General features: G+C 36.5%; 1 protein-coding gene across 1 annotated transcript; it reads left to right on the top strand.

Moving 5' to 3' along the window:
* Positions 1-2,116: 2,116 nt before the first annotated feature.
* LOC121420153 (conserved oligomeric Golgi complex subunit 8-like) lies at positions 2,117-15,476 on the top strand. Its single transcript, XM_041614693.1, has 13 exons — positions 2,117-2,208; positions 3,985-4,056; positions 4,649-4,773; positions 5,445-5,548; positions 6,078-6,249; positions 6,900-7,113; positions 8,031-8,194; positions 9,281-9,480; positions 10,002-10,086; positions 11,204-11,391; positions 12,404-12,572; positions 13,106-13,271; positions 15,310-15,476. The coding sequence occupies exons 1-13, from the start codon at positions 2,142-2,144 to the stop codon at positions 15,411-15,413; spliced, it is 1,830 nt and encodes a 609-aa protein (XP_041470627.1). The 5' UTR covers positions 2,117-2,141; the 3' UTR covers positions 15,414-15,476.
* The last annotated feature ends 3,196 nt before the right edge of the window (positions 15,477-18,672 follow it).

Raw genomic sequence — 18,672 nt, 5'->3', positions numbered from 1 at the left:
CAATGAAATGAAAGCAAGTAAGAAAATTATAAAGGTGTAGATATACATGTGTTCTTTGCATTCTTTCTTTCAAAAATCCGTGGTCATCATCCTTAGGATGTCATGTCTTGGAAATGATATCATTATTTTTCTAGCTACAGCATCCTTGTATACATAATGTTCTATTGAACATGATTGCTGTTCTGGTGTGTTGCTCTTTATGTGATATGCAATATGATTGTGTGATATATTTTTGTAATAATTATTTATTTGATTTTAATAGAACTTATTGTGTGAAGATACCAACACCTGTACATTTGCACAACTGGGTCCCATCTTACAAGTAGAGCTGTGACATAAGCACTTGCCCGATTGTTCGGGGCAAGTAAAAATTGTAGTTGGGCAAGTGTTTTGAAGTAAAAACCAAAACTACTTGCCCGAATTTGGCAAGCTAAATTCTCACAGTTGAATTACTAAAATTAGGGTCGATATGAAATACCGACCCTTATTTTGGTCATGGCGGGCAAGATAAAATCACTTTGTACATGTATAAATAATGCAAGAACAAGGTACATCAGTTCATGTCAAAAGAGAGAAAAAAGGGACAATGGTTTCTAAAACCATATTTTCTTTTGAAGAAACCTTTTTTCAAGGATTTTTTCTGGCAAGTGAAAAAGATTTTTGGGCAAGTATATTCCAACTATTTAAAAATTTACTTGCCCAACAGGGCAAGTTCATCTAAAAAGTTATGTAGCACCCTGTCTTAAATGCATGTTTATTAAAAAAAAAATCTAGATAATGATAATCATACAACATTGTTGTCTTTGACAATACAGTTTGCTCCTCTTTTTTAACAAAGCACATGGTGCAAATATCCTGTTTTAAAAATTATAGCATTGATGGATGTCCATACAGTATTACAGTTATGGTTGATTGGATCAATCGTAAATCTTTGTAAGATGGGACCCTGGCCAATAGTTGTTTGTATATTTATGCACAATTTGAAAATCAGCCTTGTGTAACATCACCCCTGTCTAACATTAGTACATTCAAAGAATGTATAACCGAGGGAACATTTCATGAAGGACTCTTTGAGTGATTTCCACTGACAACTGTTACAAGCTACTGAAATAACTGCATCTGATTGCCTGAGAGCAAATACATGTATGTTGGTGAAAATTGAATCTTAGACAAAGCATGAAATCTTCCCCAGAATTGGATCAAATATTTGAATGCTTATCAATTGCCAGGATGCAAACCTATTTATTTACACACCCTGTTGATAAGAATATGAAGATGGTCTAGTGCAAATGTAAAACAATACCTGGGTTTCGTGTCATGAAGAGTTACAACTGTTGTAACCCTGCCATTATGGCAACTACCATGGCAACAGGGCTCAGCAGCCAATCAAAATCAAGGTTACTATAGTAGCTTCCATATTGGCAAAGTTTCAACAGTTGTAACTAATTATGAAACGGGCCCCAGATCAATTTAATGTCTGAATTTTCTTTGCTGCCATGTGAAATAAATATGTTATTTAGAAAAATCATGGAATTCTTGATTTTATTTTTCACTGTCAATGCATTATGGGAAGTGAAATGGATGTATACATATGTACCGAAACCTGTAAATTGAATCTGTACGTTATGCTAAATTCAGAAGCCTTTTTTATTGAAGGAATGAAGTTTAAAAGAATATGTTTTAGATTTTATTCATGCTAGGATACTTTATAGCAAAATCAATATGAAAAATAATAGACAAACAAAATGATGGGGGTGAAAACGAAAAGAAACAGAAGTGGACAAATGAATATGACGAGAGATTAACAAATAAATGAAAGAATCCATGAGTGAAATGTTGGAATGAGTAAATGAAAGAATGGATGAATTGACTGAATGGAATATGAATGGATAATGAAAATATATGGATGATCAATGAATGAATGTATAAAAAAGAAATTGGTTAAACAAAAAAAACACACCTGTGTTAAAACCCATGATGTCCCCTTCATTTTTTGAAACAGATCATTTCAATCGTTTCTAACTACTGTAGGTTTGATTCTTTAACATCGAATAACAGAAAAAAAAACTTGTGATCAAAATATCGTCTGAGACTTGACGGTAAGATTATAATGTAGCAGCCGTAGATGGCAGCAGACGAAAATGGCATCTTCTGTGGACGTGGAAGACGAAACTATTTTGACCGCTGTTTTTAAGGATTCTTTTCCAGGTAATGTATTTTATGGGTTTGTTTTCAATCATTGCGATGTAAATGAAAAATTGGATGGATGAAAAAACGGTGCTTACTTCCCCATTTACGTGATATACTCCGCGCTAATGTTTGTAAGCTATGAACATTGTCCCATTCGTAGGATTTTGTGTTAGTCAATTCGAACTGGTCGATTCGAAATCTATTATTTTTCGTTTGACACGATTTGAGGTCTCAAATCAGGTCTAACGTTGTCGTTATAGATAGACCACCGACGCGAGGTAAACTAATGTTATACCAACCTCACACACCCAACATGTTTTTAGTGTAAATTCTGAAGCAGTCGTACAATCGACAATGTCATGATTGATGAAGACGAAGACGAAATACAGTCAGTGTCACTTGTTTACTGCTACCACCCTGCCTGTGGGGAAACTACAGGTAGGACTGTGGTAGGCATATGCCAATGTTTTACAGAGCACACACTTTAAAAAAATCATTAAAATATCACTTTTGTGACCAAAATTACTAATTTCCATACAGTTGCAATTTATTTTTCATTAGTAACTTCGGATTAATTTTTTTATTCACCAGAGCGCTCAAAAAGTTGAATTTTGGGCATATTTTTGTGTACGCCCTCTATTGATGGAAAGTAATATGGCAAGAAAATTTTCTTTTTTTGATCTCTATTTTTAATTAAGCGACTGGAGCCGCTGCAACTGCGCAGAAAAGTAAGTCGCGTAACAACTTTGCGCGATGCGCTTGCAGGTCGCCTAGCCATTCCAGTGCGAAAAGTCCTGAGCCCGGTCCAAAGGCCCCTTCGGAAATCTTCATCCATAAGCTTCATTCCCATCTCGACCAACAAAAACTGTTACAAGTATTCGTTCATTCCAAGAACCATCCTAGACTGGAACTCCCTCACGCCCCCAACCATCGAAATCAAGAACATACATGTAGAAACCTTCCAACGAAACGTACTCCAAATCTATACAAAGCAAAGCAAAGACTTAAAAAGCATCTTCTCTCTCCGCACCATTAACATCTGCGCACTTCCTGCCCGGTTGGCTCCCACTGTGGGGCGTTGGGCAGTACACCTAAAGAAGAAGAAAAAATGATTTAAAGAATCAAATTTAAATAAGAGCCAAGTTGTATGAATAATAGGTGTATTGGAAACTGTCAGTGTAAAAAAATCAAGCATTTGCCCAAAAGAAAAAGAGAAAATAAGCCAAACATTGCCACCCTTATTTTGCCACACATGGAGATATAACTGAGAACAAGGTTATATCATAACCTTGTTCATTGAATGAGTGGTCAGTGTCAGCAGTTCTTGTTCCCGATCGGGATGTTTGGATTTAAAACTTTGAATCGATAAATGGTGCCGGTGCAGTATGTGGTCATGGGCATAGATTGTTTATTGGCCTCGAAATGTCACTGAGTCTCGCCATAACATTTGTGAATAATTTCTGGTGGGGAAATTTGCTTGAAGCGAAGCAGTACGACAATACACCAGATAGTGGCCTGTACTGTTTTAAGAAGAAGAAGCGAAGTCAGCCGGTGCGAAACTGTATTAGTGCCAAAAATAGCTTACCTTGCCTCGGGCTTGGCCTAGTCAGTGGTTTAGTATGTCGTTCCAGGGAGTCTCCAATGGTGGTGCTAATAAAATTCACAACCTTATTATTCAGCTCGTCAGTAGTTTTATAACTCTGTCTAAAATCATTGGAGGTCTATATGCACAATGCTTTTGATTATTTGATAAAATATGGGCACCAACAATTTTTTTCTGTTTCGTTTATTTAGAATCATGGAGGGAAAATCCAGACTTTGCCCTATACCTTACAGAACTGAGCTCATATGGAGTGGACAAATTATGTAAGTTATCAATTTATAACCAATCCATTAACAAAATGATTCCAAGTATTTGTCACCTTTTAGGATTCAGGTTAGCTGCGGTAGTTCATTACTCAGAGTCAAGTCTAGTTCAATCTACAAAGATGGGCAATCCGTATCAAATGAGGAAACTGAGGTAAAAATAGATTATGGTAATGGTGTTTTAACTGCCCACCAATCATTTGCTGTCTTACAACTTTCCTTGATTTTTATTTACTGAGAATCACAGGCTTCTGACTGTTACTCCTTACTATGGTAACCAGGGGAGGATCCATGATTTTCAAAGGGGTGGGGGCACATTTTCCCGAGGGAAAATTTGGCAAGCAATTAAAAGAAAGGTCTTCACTTCCAAAAGGGGGGCACACTTCTGTTTTAACGGCATTTTAACATTTCAGATTTTAACTGTGCCTCTCGAAGGGGGGGGGGGGGCACGGGCCGTCTGTCCCCCTGCCCCCTGGATCCGCCACTGATGGTAACTGTCAGATGTTATGGATAAAACATTGTTAGAACAATTCCTTTCATCAAACTCTTCTTAAGTTATTTTCTTTGTCCTGATGTTTTGACAACTTCTCAGCTCGGGAGCCAGAGAGATTATCAGATGACAGGTCGCAGGTTCTCCAGCAGACCCAAGAACTAGCTTTCGATAACTACAAGACATTCATTGAAACGGCTGACTGCTCGAGGGAGATTGTGGAAGATGTAAGATTGGATTATTCTCTTCCTTGTAATTAGATTTTGCCAAACCTGTCGATCTCTCAGAAATGTAGTATAAAACATTTTACAACTGTGACCTCTAATATCTAATGGTAATTTTTATGGAAGATGTATTAAAATTTGTTTTCATGCAATGTGGCAAATTATGTAAATTCCTCAGAAATGTAACACGATTGAAGTTCTTATGAATGTGACCCTTTTCAGAAAAAAATGTTAATTCGATCAATGTGATTGCATTTATTTTATGGAAACATGATGATCAACTGATGGATAAGATTTGTTATTAGATTTTGCCAAGCCTGCAAATCATTCAGAAATATATTAAGTATGGTATGAGGCGATTATAAATGTGACCCTTAAAAATATATCAATTTGCTTGATTTGCTAAACATGCAAAATGTCACTCGATTAGCTGAACACTGTTTTTCTTTTAGAGAGGCCATGCCATTATATCTTATTAAAAAGTATAGAAAGAAAGAGAGTGAAAACGGGAGTTGGGGGAAAAGGATATGTTGAAAATTAAGGGAAAGAAAGAGAAGAGTAGAGAGAAGATGAAGATGGCATGCGTCTTTATCTTAACTGAAATAAACATGTGCAGCATGTTGTTTTATTTCAGGGCTGTGTTTCTTAATCTTGATTGTTTATTTATTCTTCAGTTTGCAGTTGTAGAGCAACACCTGAATAACCTTTTGGACAAACTACCAGACTTCAGTGAAGGATGCAATCAGTTCCTGAAGGAGGCCCAACAGATCAGCTCGAGGTAACAATGATGATGATATTCTGCTTCTATGTGGTGTTTAATACATTGGAAAACTATCTCTAAGCGCTTAACAGATATTATTAACCAGGTCATTGCTTCCTGGCATGCCTAGATACAATGCATGCACATTCTCCACTCTCTTTGGGACATTCTAGCAGAAGTTTCCAAACTCAATTGCTAGGCCCGGTACATGTAGCTTCATATCCTAAAAGCCCCTCCCCCCCGGACTTTAAGCTCACAAAATACCCCAGGTAAGCTAAGGTTAAGAAACGTCAAAAAAAATTCCTGCCTATTTGGATTTTTACTTAAAAATGTTATACTTTTATTACTCATAGGTGTTTTACTTTTTATATATCATATTACATGTAGGTATCAAATGACAAAGAAAAACTATTATAATTTTTATAGTCTGTCTATGATGCTGGAAAAGCCAAAAAAAACGGGAAACCGCTTTTGTCTTGGACACAACCCATAGATAAAAATAAGATATATTGGTTTTTAATTTCAATGTATATATTCCATTTCTCAGCCGGAGAATGAACTCCCTGACGCTTTCCAAACACACCCAACTTCTAGAGATCCTTGAAATACCTCAACTCATGGATACCTGCGTGAGGAATGCTTACTATGATGAGGCCTTAGAGCTGGCAGCATACGTCAAACGGTTGGAGAAGAAGCATTCTAGTATACCTGTTATAAAGGTAAATATATAATTTCTTGGCAATTTCCACAATGATTAGTGTTGCCTGAAACATCAACTGGTGAGGCCTTAGAGCTGGCAGCGTATGTCAAACAGTTGGAGAAGAAGCATTCTAGTATACCTGTTATAAAGGTAACTATGATTTTATTTTTTAGCAATTTCAACAACATTTTATGTTGCCTGAAACATTAACTAGTCACATACATGTGGACAAGTTTTAAAGATAAACTGTGGTATTGGTAACAACAGAAAGTGAAATGTTCACAGTATTTAACAAAACTCTATGCATAGCATTTTGAAAACTGTAAACAAATGATATCTGCAAACGATTTTTCAGGAAAATTTACTATTACAGAGAAATGCTGAAATGAAGATCAGAAAAATTACTGATAAATCCCATAGTGTAGTCCCACGTGTTGTTCCTGTCTGAGCTACACCAGGAAAGCATGCGGAAATGAAATGAAAATTATATCAAGTAATCCTGAATTAGTATAATAAAACTTTGTTGTTTTAAATAAGCATTCTGACACATGATAAATACTTTGAGGATTGCTTCCAACCATTTTTCTTTTGTCGATATTAGATTTCTATACCATAAATCGAACTAAAATTTAAATCAAACTTCCGTTCTTACTTTTTATCCTCTTGCAGAATATTGTTGAAGAGGTTCATTCTTCCAGTCAACTTATGTTAAACCAGCTAATCCAGCAGATGCGTTCAGCCATCCAGCTTCCTGCATGCTTGCGTCTGATTGGCTACCTCCGTCGTATGGACCTCTTTACGGAGGCGGAGCTTAGGATCAAATTTCTCCAGGCCAGGGATGCCTGGTTCCAGGGCATACTATCCGCGATACCAACGGATGATGGTAGGTTTTTAACCAAAGAAAGAAGGAAGTTGTCTGGGAATCCAATTCATAGTTTTACAAAATGTTATTGTTACTACAACAATGTTCCTCTTGTATCCTTTTTATGTCTATTTTAGTTAGCTATAAATCCTGTCTAAGCATCCCATTTTAAGAAGGATCTTGCGGTAGATGACACACACTCAAGATAGGTGTTGATGTAGTTCCAAATAATGGATCACCAGTCATTTCTATAGTCGTTCACAACTTATGAACAGCATTATGAAACACCCACCTGGGTCCTGTCTTACAAAGAGATCACAACTATGGAAAGCCAGCCCATAAAATGCATGTTTGTTCAAAAAATTTCTAGATGTGAACGTACATGTATATCCATAAATTCATTGATTTCTTGACAATTTGGTGTGTTCTTCAAGGTTTACAAAGGACGTTTTGCAAATTTCTTGTAGAATAAATTATGACACTGATGGATTTCCATAGAGTTACGATTGATTGGATCAATCATAACTCTTTGTAAGACGGGGCCCTGGCATTATTTGGGTGCTGGGTATATGTCACCTGGATAGAGTGTTATACATTCTGTTATACTTTGACCTAAATGACCATGATTTAATACATTCAAGCCTATTCAGGGTGTAGTGAAAACGCAAGGCATAATTTCCTTCTGTTTGTGGGAGTGAATTCATTTCAATAGGCAGAAAGCAATTTGCATACATCTGTTGTTATGAGGTCGAGCAAACAATGCTCCTTGCCTAATTTAATCAACATATAAGCATTATTTTTAATAGGTGTCTATGTATTTCTCACATACATATGCAATCAATAAATATGTCATGAAACTGAGGCAAGATTTGAACCCTGAACCATCGGGTTTGCAACCTATAGACTCACCACTAGACTCCAACTTTCTTTCTCATCAGCTTACCAGCACATCACAAAAGTGATCGAAGCAAGTAGAGTCCACCTCTTTGACATTGTAACCCAGTATCGTGCCATCTTTTCCGATGACGACCCCATCTTATCAGCCAGTCACGATTCTATCACAAATGAAGCAGCTCTCTTCCAGGGATGGGTGGTAGAAAAGGTGAGATATTTTTGGGTGACACGTCATATGCTCCTGCGACATTAGCTCTTGCAACATTAGCTCATGCGACATTAGCTCCTGTCTTCATATCTCAGAGGGTAAAGGGTTGGAGCTTGGATTGTAATAGAGTTTTTGGTTTTGAGTAAATAGTTTAAAGATTAGGATTAGGGTTCATTATAAATTGAATTACAATCTTACAAAAGGAGAATGGCCATTGAATCTTATTGCAACTGTAAAATTTTTGCTAAAATTTGAAATTTGATTTTTGTTTTCTTTTGTAGCTCATCAAGCAATGTTTCTATTTTTTCTTTTATAACAGCCCTTTGAGAACTGATCTGTCAAATTTGGTGTTTTGATATTACCTTGGATCTAGATCTGGTACATTTAATGTCAACATTGTGATATCATGAAGTCAGTGCTGATAATCAACCACTCTGAAAATCTTTAACTCAGAAAAGCATATATGGGACAGTGTGGTAATATTACTTGGCATAAGAACCGACATCTTACTGAATGCAATGCTTATTTTGCACATTTTGCAGCAATTACACATTTTCTTCCAGTGCCATTTGCTGCATATTTGCTACAAACATTTGGGTGGTCATTTTATTGGACTCTGTTTGAACTCATTTTCAGATTGTTATCGCAACTGTCATTTGTACAAATAAACTGATGCATTCCAACTTGTTCCTATTTGAAGAATTTTAATACCCAATGCTTATAACATGCTTTTCCCAAATGGCTCAAAGCGCTCACAACATTGTTGGCGGAAGCCGAAAAATTTAGGGGGGGCCCACCTGAAAATTTTGGATGGGAGCAGGGAAAAAATTAAGCCCCCCAAAAAAGGTTATCCACCTGTATTTTAGGAGGGGATCGCGAGGGGGGGACTGTCCCCCCCCCCCACTTCAAGTTTAGGAGGGGACAGGTCCCCCCCCCCCGCTTCCGCCGCCTATGGCTCACAATATCATTAATTACCTAATGCATACAAAGAAGATACACAATGAGAAACAAATAAAATAAGGCAATTGCATAAAACAATTTTTTTTATGGACTTCTTGAATGATTCAATTGTTCCAATACAACCAGGTGTCCCAGTTCCTACACACCCTTGAGGTAGACCTTGAACACGGCATCGGTAACCGATTAGACTCTCTACTTGGCCAGTGTATGTACTTTGGGTTATCGTTCAGCCGGGTTGGTGCAGACTTCAGAGGCCTCCTAGCTCCTATCTTCCAGAGAGCGACGCTGCACGGCTTTCTAGCAACTTTGAAAACAGCATCAGAAAAGTATATTGCAATTTGATTTCATATTACAACACAAAAATCTAATTCTTATGCCATGAAGGAATCTGTATTCAGACAAAATTATTTTCAAGAGGTTATTTGCAACTGATGCATTTAATTAATGGGCACTATTGCAATAAAATATATGATAATCAAATACAACGATTTATTTTCAAGGAGCTAATTTAAAGGACTTGTTTGATATTTTTTAGACAAAGCCTATTTTATCAGCCAGGTCAAGAGAGAACAGACAATTCGTGAGACAGAAAGTAATGATCAAAATTAATACTCTCTTAGATAGCTGAGTGGAAAATATTTTGGGATCAATTAAATACTATGGATTATGATGGCAGTAGCAAAGATCTTAGATCTTTGATTTTTTTTCCAGTTTTGTTCTGCTCTATTGGAAGTTCATGGAAATTACTCAAGAATATACAAATAATGAAATATTTCATTCAGGTTATATTAAAATCTCTTACGTTCTTGAATAAAACAGTTTTGTTTCCATGTTTTTTTTTGGTCAGGTTTGAGCAAGATATGCAGTCATACACACCTGTTGCTTCACAAGCTTTCCTTGCTATGTCATCAGTGTCTATCCCAGGCAACCAGGTTTGTCACTATGGTCATTTGCCCTGCTCTCAGGGCCCCGTCTTATAACTAGAAATTAAGCAATGTCATAAGGGGTGGTGCAAGAAAATATTTGCAATCAATTGCAAATGTTCTCTTGCAATTTTAGAATTTATAGATCAAATTTGACTGTAGCAAAGAGTCCTTGATTCAAGAAGCAGATTAGCAAGTCATTTGATTGATTTAAGAACTGAAATTAGACTTGCAATCGATCGCAATTTTCTTGCAACGCCCCATTAGTCTTCTCACCAGGAAATTTGCACAATATCACTTATAAAGTAAGAGTAGCACACTGAATTTTCAAGAAAACTATCAAAAATATATGAATATACATCATATCTTGCAAATATTTTGAACAAACATGATTTTAGATGTTGACCTTGCTGGCCACCCATAGTTGTAGCTGATCGGATCAATCGCAACACTTTGTAAGGGCAGGCCCTGATGTTATCATTTAAGGTAATACAAAGTCACTACACAGACAAAGAAGGCTGACTGAATTGAATGCAATAACAGAACACAGTGCATGAGTCAAAATCTAAAAAAAAATTGATGCCTAACAAGCGAGCTGATTGACTGGGTTATAAGTATATTGACTAAATCTACAAAAAAATTAAATAGTGAATTGCAAATTTTTGGTCTAGGCACACTATATTAATATTTCTCATGTATTTTATTGCAATTACAATATAGTAAATGTATTTATTTGTTTTTCAACATTTTGTCATTCGCTGCTTTATCAAAGGAATTGTTGGTGACACTAGTCAGCCGATAAAGGTCATGAAATCAATTAGGTGTGATTAGTAAGACTTAAATTATGATACATTTATGACTTGGCTGGTAACAGAAATTTGGATTTATACATAATGTGATATGTTTTTGAAAATGTTTTGGTTTGAGTGCACTTACAAATTTGGGGGCATCTTTAGAATTCATATCCCGGCGTCGAAAATTTGGTTTAAAACTTATGCAAGTGAAAGAAAGTTGTGATAGGTTTTATGACACTTTAACCAAACAATTTATTTTTTATTCATCATTTTGCACTAAATCTGAGCTATAATTATCAGCCACATCATTATTTTTTTCTATTTCTTGACAGAGTGATGGAGCCAACATCCCACCACCATCCCTTATGGAGCATCCTCCTCTAGCAGCCTACACCAATAGTATACTAACGGGACTGAACGATCTAAGGCTGTGTGCTCCTGTAGCTGTCGCACATCACGTTTCGCAATCACTGCAGCAATCGCTGAACACTATTGTCAATGCTATTGTTGCCTTTCATAGGTAAGTTCAGTGGTGTCTTTGAAAGACTTAGCTAACCTAGAACTGATGGATACTTAAAAGGACTATATGAATTTAGATTGTGTGCTCCTGTAGCCTTTGCTCACGTTTCACAGTATTCTGAACTCGGGTTTAAATTAAACCCTGGTTTAAAGTTGTGGTTTAAATATGGATAGCCAATTGTCTCACATATCTTTATTAGTACACATTCATTTTATTAACTCATATGACACTCAAATGATTCATAACTGCTGGGAATGATAAGTATTTTTCTTCATTATGCAAGCAAATGGAAATGAAATTGTAAACATAAGAAATATACAATGTAACCAGAATTTTTTAGTTTTTGGCTCCACATAATTTTAGCACAGACTTAGACCGAAGTCTATGTTAAATCTGACTTCAGAATACGGGCCATTGTAAATGCTATCATTGCCTTTCATAGGTAAGATTTTTTATGTCTGTGAAAGACTAAGCTAATTTAGAATGTAGGACATTTATGAGACTACATGTAAATGATCTTATATTGTGAGCTCCTGTAGCTGTCACGCTACACGTTCCCAATCACTGCAGCTATCGCTGAACATCACTGCAAATGCTATCATTGCCTTTCATATGTAGGTCTTTGTATGTTTGAATAAGTTTGCTAAATCAAGATAGCATTTCTTGCACTGCGTACTGATCATTATGATCTTGTAATCTTGATGAAAAGTTTGAACTATTTTGTTTGTAGTATTGTGGTTCCCTAGTTCTTGGGTGTTTTCTTTTGTAAGGAGGGGGGGGGTAGGCAAAAATCCTGGATCTGTAGAGATCATCAAAAATACAGCCAAAATTTAATTTGCTATTTGCAAATTCATGCTGTGTTTGTGAATATATGAATAAGTTCATCCCAGCTTTGGCAGATCTTCTGCCAGAGCTGGGATTTTGCTATGTAAAGATAGTTGATGAAATTAATTGAGGGACTGAGACATATCATATTTTATCACATTGTTTGTACTTTCATTATCTTCTGCAGAGCGGAGGAGAGTACATTTAACCAGCGAGAGCAGGATCAGTTCATTTCATTCTGTGAGGCCGCTAGCAATCAGATGGTTCCATTTCTTAATAGATGTCTGATATCATTGTTTCCACTGTCAGTCATCGCTCAGACCATTGGCCTATCTACAATTGAATTACAGAAGATGGTAAGATAGACAATATCATTAATGCCATAACCACATCATGATGATAATCGTAATAATCATCATCACCATCATCTTCCCCACCTTCATCACCACCACCAGCATCATCATCACTCAATCATCACCATCATCATCATCACTCAATAGTAACCCATCATTATCATCACCATCATCATCATCATCAACACCATCATCTTCATCATCATCATCATCATCAACATCATCATCATCATCATCTTCATCATCATCATCATCATCATCATCTTCATCATCATCATCATCAACACCATCATCATCTTCATCATCATCTTCATCATCATCATCATCATCATCTTCATCATCATCATCATCATCATCATCACCTCCTTAACTTTGGCAATTATCATCAGAGATCATGCTGATCACCCATTTTGTGATATGTGCCACCCTGTATAAATACAAAAAAATATATCAAACCGATAAATTGTACTTGTCATTTTCATTGATCCATTTGTCTTGAACATAAAGCTCAATGTAAACATCTTCTGTATTTTCAGGGCCATGTTGGATCCCTCGACATTGCCTCTATCGTCGAGTCCCTACGAATGCTTATACCTCAGAAGGAAGAACCAATCAAAGATGTGGAAGAGGAGAAAGAGGGAAGGGAAGAGACAAAGATTGGTGTCATTCCTGAAGCAGCTGAAGAACAGACAGAGCAAACTGGTATGTAAATTTTCGGTTTCATGACATGTTCTTCAGCGACAATTGCCCCGCTGTAAATTCCACACACTAATGGAATGACCAGCTGCAACCCTGGATTGATACTATACCCTACCCTAAACCTGGCCTAAAACCCTATTGCAACCCCAACCCTATATCTTAGAGGAAAGTAAGCCCGGAGCAATTGTCGCAGGAGCAAGCGTCCTGTTACCGCATTTTCCCAGTGATTATGACTCCATCCACTGAAGGATTACTACATTGCCACTTTGTCCCCTTCTGCTTTGTATACTTTTCCGCTGGCCTCATCCCACATTGTCTAATTCTAGTTTGTCTACAACCAGGTGGGTGTTTCATAAAGCTGTCCGTAAGTTACTAGCGACTTTAAGGATGACCGGTGAAACTTTCTTGTTCGCCAAATGATCATCACCAATGAACATTCGGTGTATACCATTTACCACAGGAAAGGTTCACCAGTCGTTCTTAACCCTATCTAGGCCCGGGGGGGGGGGGGGGCCTCGGAGGCCCCCCCCTCAACGAATCGCGCGATATTTTCGCCGTGCAAAATTTTTTGACCGCGCCGCTCGCTGAGTTTTTACTTTCAAGTCTTGCGCAACTTTTGAGACCAATTTTGCGTCACCGTGGTTCCGAAATTACGCAACATTATGTAAGTGCATGTCAGACCGAAAATTGCTCAAAAATGTGATTTCGTGTACAAAGTCAATGCAAATTGTGTTTTCACCAAAATTCATAAATGTATGATTATTTTTAGTTTTGCTAGTCTAAATGTATTAATTTTATGCTTGTTATGATCACAGAAGAGTCCCCAACAAATTTCATTGAAAAAACAATGAAAAACAAAAGGTCCAAAAAACAAAGAAATACATAAGAAATTGCAAAAAACAATATAATACATAAGAAAATGATTTGATATCACAATTTTTTTCATGTACACTTGCTAAGGACACCACAAATACTTTCTATACCAAAAATTAGTACATTTGGAGTTTTATTTATGGAGTTAGAGGAAAAAGTATGATTTTGCATACTAATTATGCATAAATTAGCATAGTCACTTGATAGCGATTTGCATGAAATAAATTACTATACAATCTTGTAGATTATGTCCAAGGCAACCCGCGTGCCAATTTTCGGCGCGATCGGGCGGTCGACGGCCGAGATCTTAGGGGGGGCCTGGGAGCCCCCCCCCCCTCCTCATACGTTCTCGGCCATAGGAACTCCCAAAATACCCCGGCCTAGATAGGGTTAAAGCTGCTCGAAACTTACTAGCAGCTTTATGAAACGGGCTCCCAGGTGGGTGTTTCATAAAGCTGTTTGTAAGTTAAGAGCAACTTTAAGAATGACTGGTGATCTTTCTTGTGGTAAATGGTATATTGCATTGGCGATGGTTAGCTCGTGAGAAAGGATCACCAGTCGTTCAGTCACTCTTAACTTACGAAGAGCTATATGGAACGGCCCCCGGGTTGTCCAATAACCATTCTGGTCTAATTGCCCCTCAGCCCATTTACCATTTTCCAGTTAGACTTTACCAGTTTTGTCTAATATCCACTTGGTCTAATACCACATTACCTACATGGATACAGTGCAAAATGATTAGGAGATGAAGTGGAAATTAGACCATCTGGGCAATATAGACTAAATGACAGTTGGACCAAGTGATCGGTGACAACTGTTATGAAACACTTGTGGGGTCATTTCATAAAGCTGTTTGTAAATTAAAAAAGACTTTATCCATGACTGGTGACCCGTAATTGTCCTAAATGACAACTCCTTATTTAGCCGATCATATATTATAAAGAGAAGATTACCCAAGACTTCTGACCTCGGCGAACGTTTTGACTTATGCAAGTTTGAACTTTGGGCACAGTTGATTGTATATTTTATCAGTCTAAAACTGGTCATAGGCGAAACTGCTTTCATATGCTTTTGTCCTACTTGTGCAGTATTTCAATCAGCCTTTTGTTTTTCTGAGTGTGAAATTATGTATGTCTCATGTGGATTCTCTTCATGTTGGTCATTGCAGATCATGTCAGCGAAGAAGAGACAACGAAGGAAACAGAAGAACCATCAGAAGAACAAGATACTGATACCATCAAAGAGCCTGAAGAGGATAATCCCAGTTCATGATAATGATGAATGAATAATAATAATATAGGATTTGTATAGCGCACATATCCACCTTGCTAGGTGCTCAAGGCGCTCCTACATTACCCTGGCTGAGCTAGTCTACCGATTCCAGTGCGCACAGCTTTTTGAGGAATTACTTCCTGGCGGTACCCATTTACCTCACCTTGGTGAGTGCAGCACAATGTGGGTAAATTTCTTGCTGAAGGAAAACACACCATGGCTGTGTATGTAGATGTGTGTATGGTGGCCCTGAAATATATTTGGTAACTTGTAATATTACTGTCAATCTCATTTCCATTCTGATTGTTGGAATTTAGACAATCGTTGCCACAATATCAGTGTGGTTCAGAACAGTTTGTATCTTGCTTATTGGTTCACTAAACGATTAAAGCTGATAAAGCTTATAAGATTGTTATGATAAAAAATATTTAAAGTTTTGATCCTAATGCAAAGGAAATTTGGTAAAAAGATTTACCTCCAAATTTTTGACTGTACACTTCAGTCTTCTTCAGGGATATGAGTTGTTGTATCTTCACTCAAAGTGACGTCGTGGCAAACAATTGTGTCACACACTCTTGGAAATTTGTATCGGCCCCATTGCACAGGACTTCATGGTCACTTCCGGTGAAGATCAGACAGGTCGTATCCCTGAACAAGATTGAAGTGCACAGTTGAACATTTGGAGGTAAATCTTTTTGCCAAATTTCATTTGCATTACGATCAAAAGTTTTTTATTATTTCACCAATGCAGTTCAACTTTCATTCAAAGATTATTATGACTTTAGCAGTTTAGAATTTAACTGGTTTTTGCCATAGTAATAGAATCCAACTCGAGTTCTCATGACAATTAAGTGTTAAATACCTTGTTTGAAAGTCCAGACACACAGTATTATTTAACAAACGGATAGCAGACTATTCATGTAAAGGAATAGGATAGGATCACCCATTTGTAAGGTGTGATCGTCCTGTATTTTTTTTCTTACTTCTGAATATAGTCATTACATGCAGATTGTATATATTATTATATGTATATAAAAGATTATTAGTAGTAAATGTCATATTCTATTCATATTCTCTGATAGTGGTAAGGGATTTACTGTACATGTATAAAACTGGATGACTGCAAATAATGGAATATATCAGAAGTTTCTTTTTTACAGACTTATTGGCCCGAATTCACAAAGGTGGTTTTAAAACCATCGGTTGAACCGTGGTTTATGCAGATTTCCTGTATAAATTAAGCTTTATTTACCTTGTATATTAAAAAAATGTCCAATGCTGATGCACGCTTTTGTCACAGTGCGCCAAACAGACGCCTGTTGCCGTGGTCATCCATGCTATTTTATTCATGGATCCACTGTTTGAAGAGTGGACTCATTATTTCAACTGTCAAAACAGTGGACTCATGAATGAAATAGCATGGATAACCATGGCAATAGGCATCAATTCAGCGCCCTCTGACAAAAGCGCACATTAGCATTGAAATTTTTTTACGCGTTCAATACACATAATTTGTACAGGAAATCTGCATGAACCATTGATTCAACCGATGGTTTTAAAAACCATCTTTGTGAATTCAGGCCATTAATATTGGAGGTGAGAACCATTTTTGTAATATTATTTAGGCTACAAGTTCCTTCTTGTGCAAGAAAAATGCTATGTCAGGTTATCAAGCCCCAAATACATGCCTGGTAAAGTTGCCAGTCAATCCTCCACAGGTCAAATATTCACCTTTGAAGTTTAAATAATTTTTAGACCAGATTTTTCAAAATACATGCATGTGCTATATATTTTCATTTTTTTGGTTTCATTTATTTATTCCCCTTTTAAAACATATAATTTTAATAATATACATGTACATAACAAATGTATTCATAAACATAGTGTATCAATGATCAAATTAAATGTCTAAACATAAGTATTTAACATAAGATACACTACAAATGTAAAATAAAAAGTGAGGAGCCTAAATAAAAGGCAGAGCTTGTAGAAAATTAGGCTCCCATTCTTAGTACCTCTTCTTAGTCTGACAAATTTTTGTGGGTCCAAAAGATCTGATTTAGGTAGTTACCAGTACAAAAATTTGGCCAAGACAATTGTATTGTTGTGTCATGGACATGAATAACACAATGAAAAACAGTAACCAGGCTTTAAAGTGCAGAAGTTCAACTTACAATGTTCTTTATACTAACTTGAGGCATATGAAAATATATTGTCCTTGAAATGGAATCTGTGTAAACTGGATACGTTTTCATCTTTGTGCAGTATGTGTGTACAGGCCCTCCCATTGAATAATGTGAGAGTTATTCTTTTGAAATAAAACAAAATCATATAAAGGAGATAAGATATTGAGTTTCCCTTTTTGTCTTTTTTTAATTTGAAAAATATGTAGGTTCTTGATCCTATTGAATGAAAAAAGGAAATATGATTACATGATAAAGAGTATGCACCAAATCCATCAATTTTGATTCCCTGAATGTCCTCTATATGAGGATCATGAAGCTCTAAATTTCAGAGAATCTAAAGGAAAATATAATCTTGATAAGTTGATTTTGTGAAAGCTGAAGATATTTCTGTCTTTCTGCTTCATAATAAGAGTACCGAAGTGATGACATCACAGAAAACTGTTTTGCATTTCAGCATTTTTGATACCATATCACGGCAAGGCATGATGAAAGACACATACTACCAACATTTGGTGGGAATCAAGTCTATGGGAGCCTTAGATATGACCTCATAAATACATAATTATCCACATTGAAGTCAATGTATTATTGGCCTGCTTCCTATCATTTAGATCTAGGCCAATAATACATTGACTTCAATGTGGCTAATTACGTATTTATGAGGACATATCTAAGGCCCCCATTCTCACCAAATTCAGGTTGTGGAGATATTTCATCATGCTCAACAAAATATGGTATCAAAAACGCTGAAATGAAAAAAGTGAAAATTGATGACGCTACACTTCAGTACTCCATTCCTTTTCCCTTCATATTTTCAAACAACTCAATTTGGTTGGGTTCTTGGATTTTCCTTAAAAAAAATTCTGAAATTATCTTTTTTAATATTTTTCGTTGAAGCCTATCATAAACCTCATTTAACCTCTCCTATGTTTATTTAATGTACATACACCATGATGTGTAATACCTAAGTAGTTTGTATCAAACAAATAGTAACATTCATAATAATGAAACACATGAGCCATTTGATTTTGTTGAAACGATACATTACACTTTATTACATTATATTACATTGT

Source organism: Lytechinus variegatus, chromosome 8 (genome assembly GCF_018143015.1).
Source record: "Lytechinus variegatus isolate NC3 chromosome 8, Lvar_3.0, whole genome shotgun sequence".
Taxonomy (NCBI): Eukaryota; Metazoa; Echinodermata; class Echinoidea; order Temnopleuroida; family Toxopneustidae; genus Lytechinus; species Lytechinus variegatus.
This window is presented reverse-complemented; position numbering and strand designations above follow the sequence as displayed.

Bases quoted from the DNA above. Each gene is read 5' to 3' on its own strand.
- LOC121420153 (XM_041614693.1), top strand. From the start codon at position 2,142: ATGGCATCTTCTGTGGACGTGGAAGACGAAACTATTTTGACCGCTGTT. The intron at 2,209-3,984 runs GTAATGTATTTT...TCGTTTATTTAG, and splicing joins TTTTAAGGATTCTTTTCCAG to AATCATGGAGGGAAAATCCA. The intron at 12,573-13,105 runs GTAAGATAGACA...CTGTATTTTCAG, and splicing joins CAATTGAATTACAGAAGATG to GGCCATGTTGGATCCCTCGA.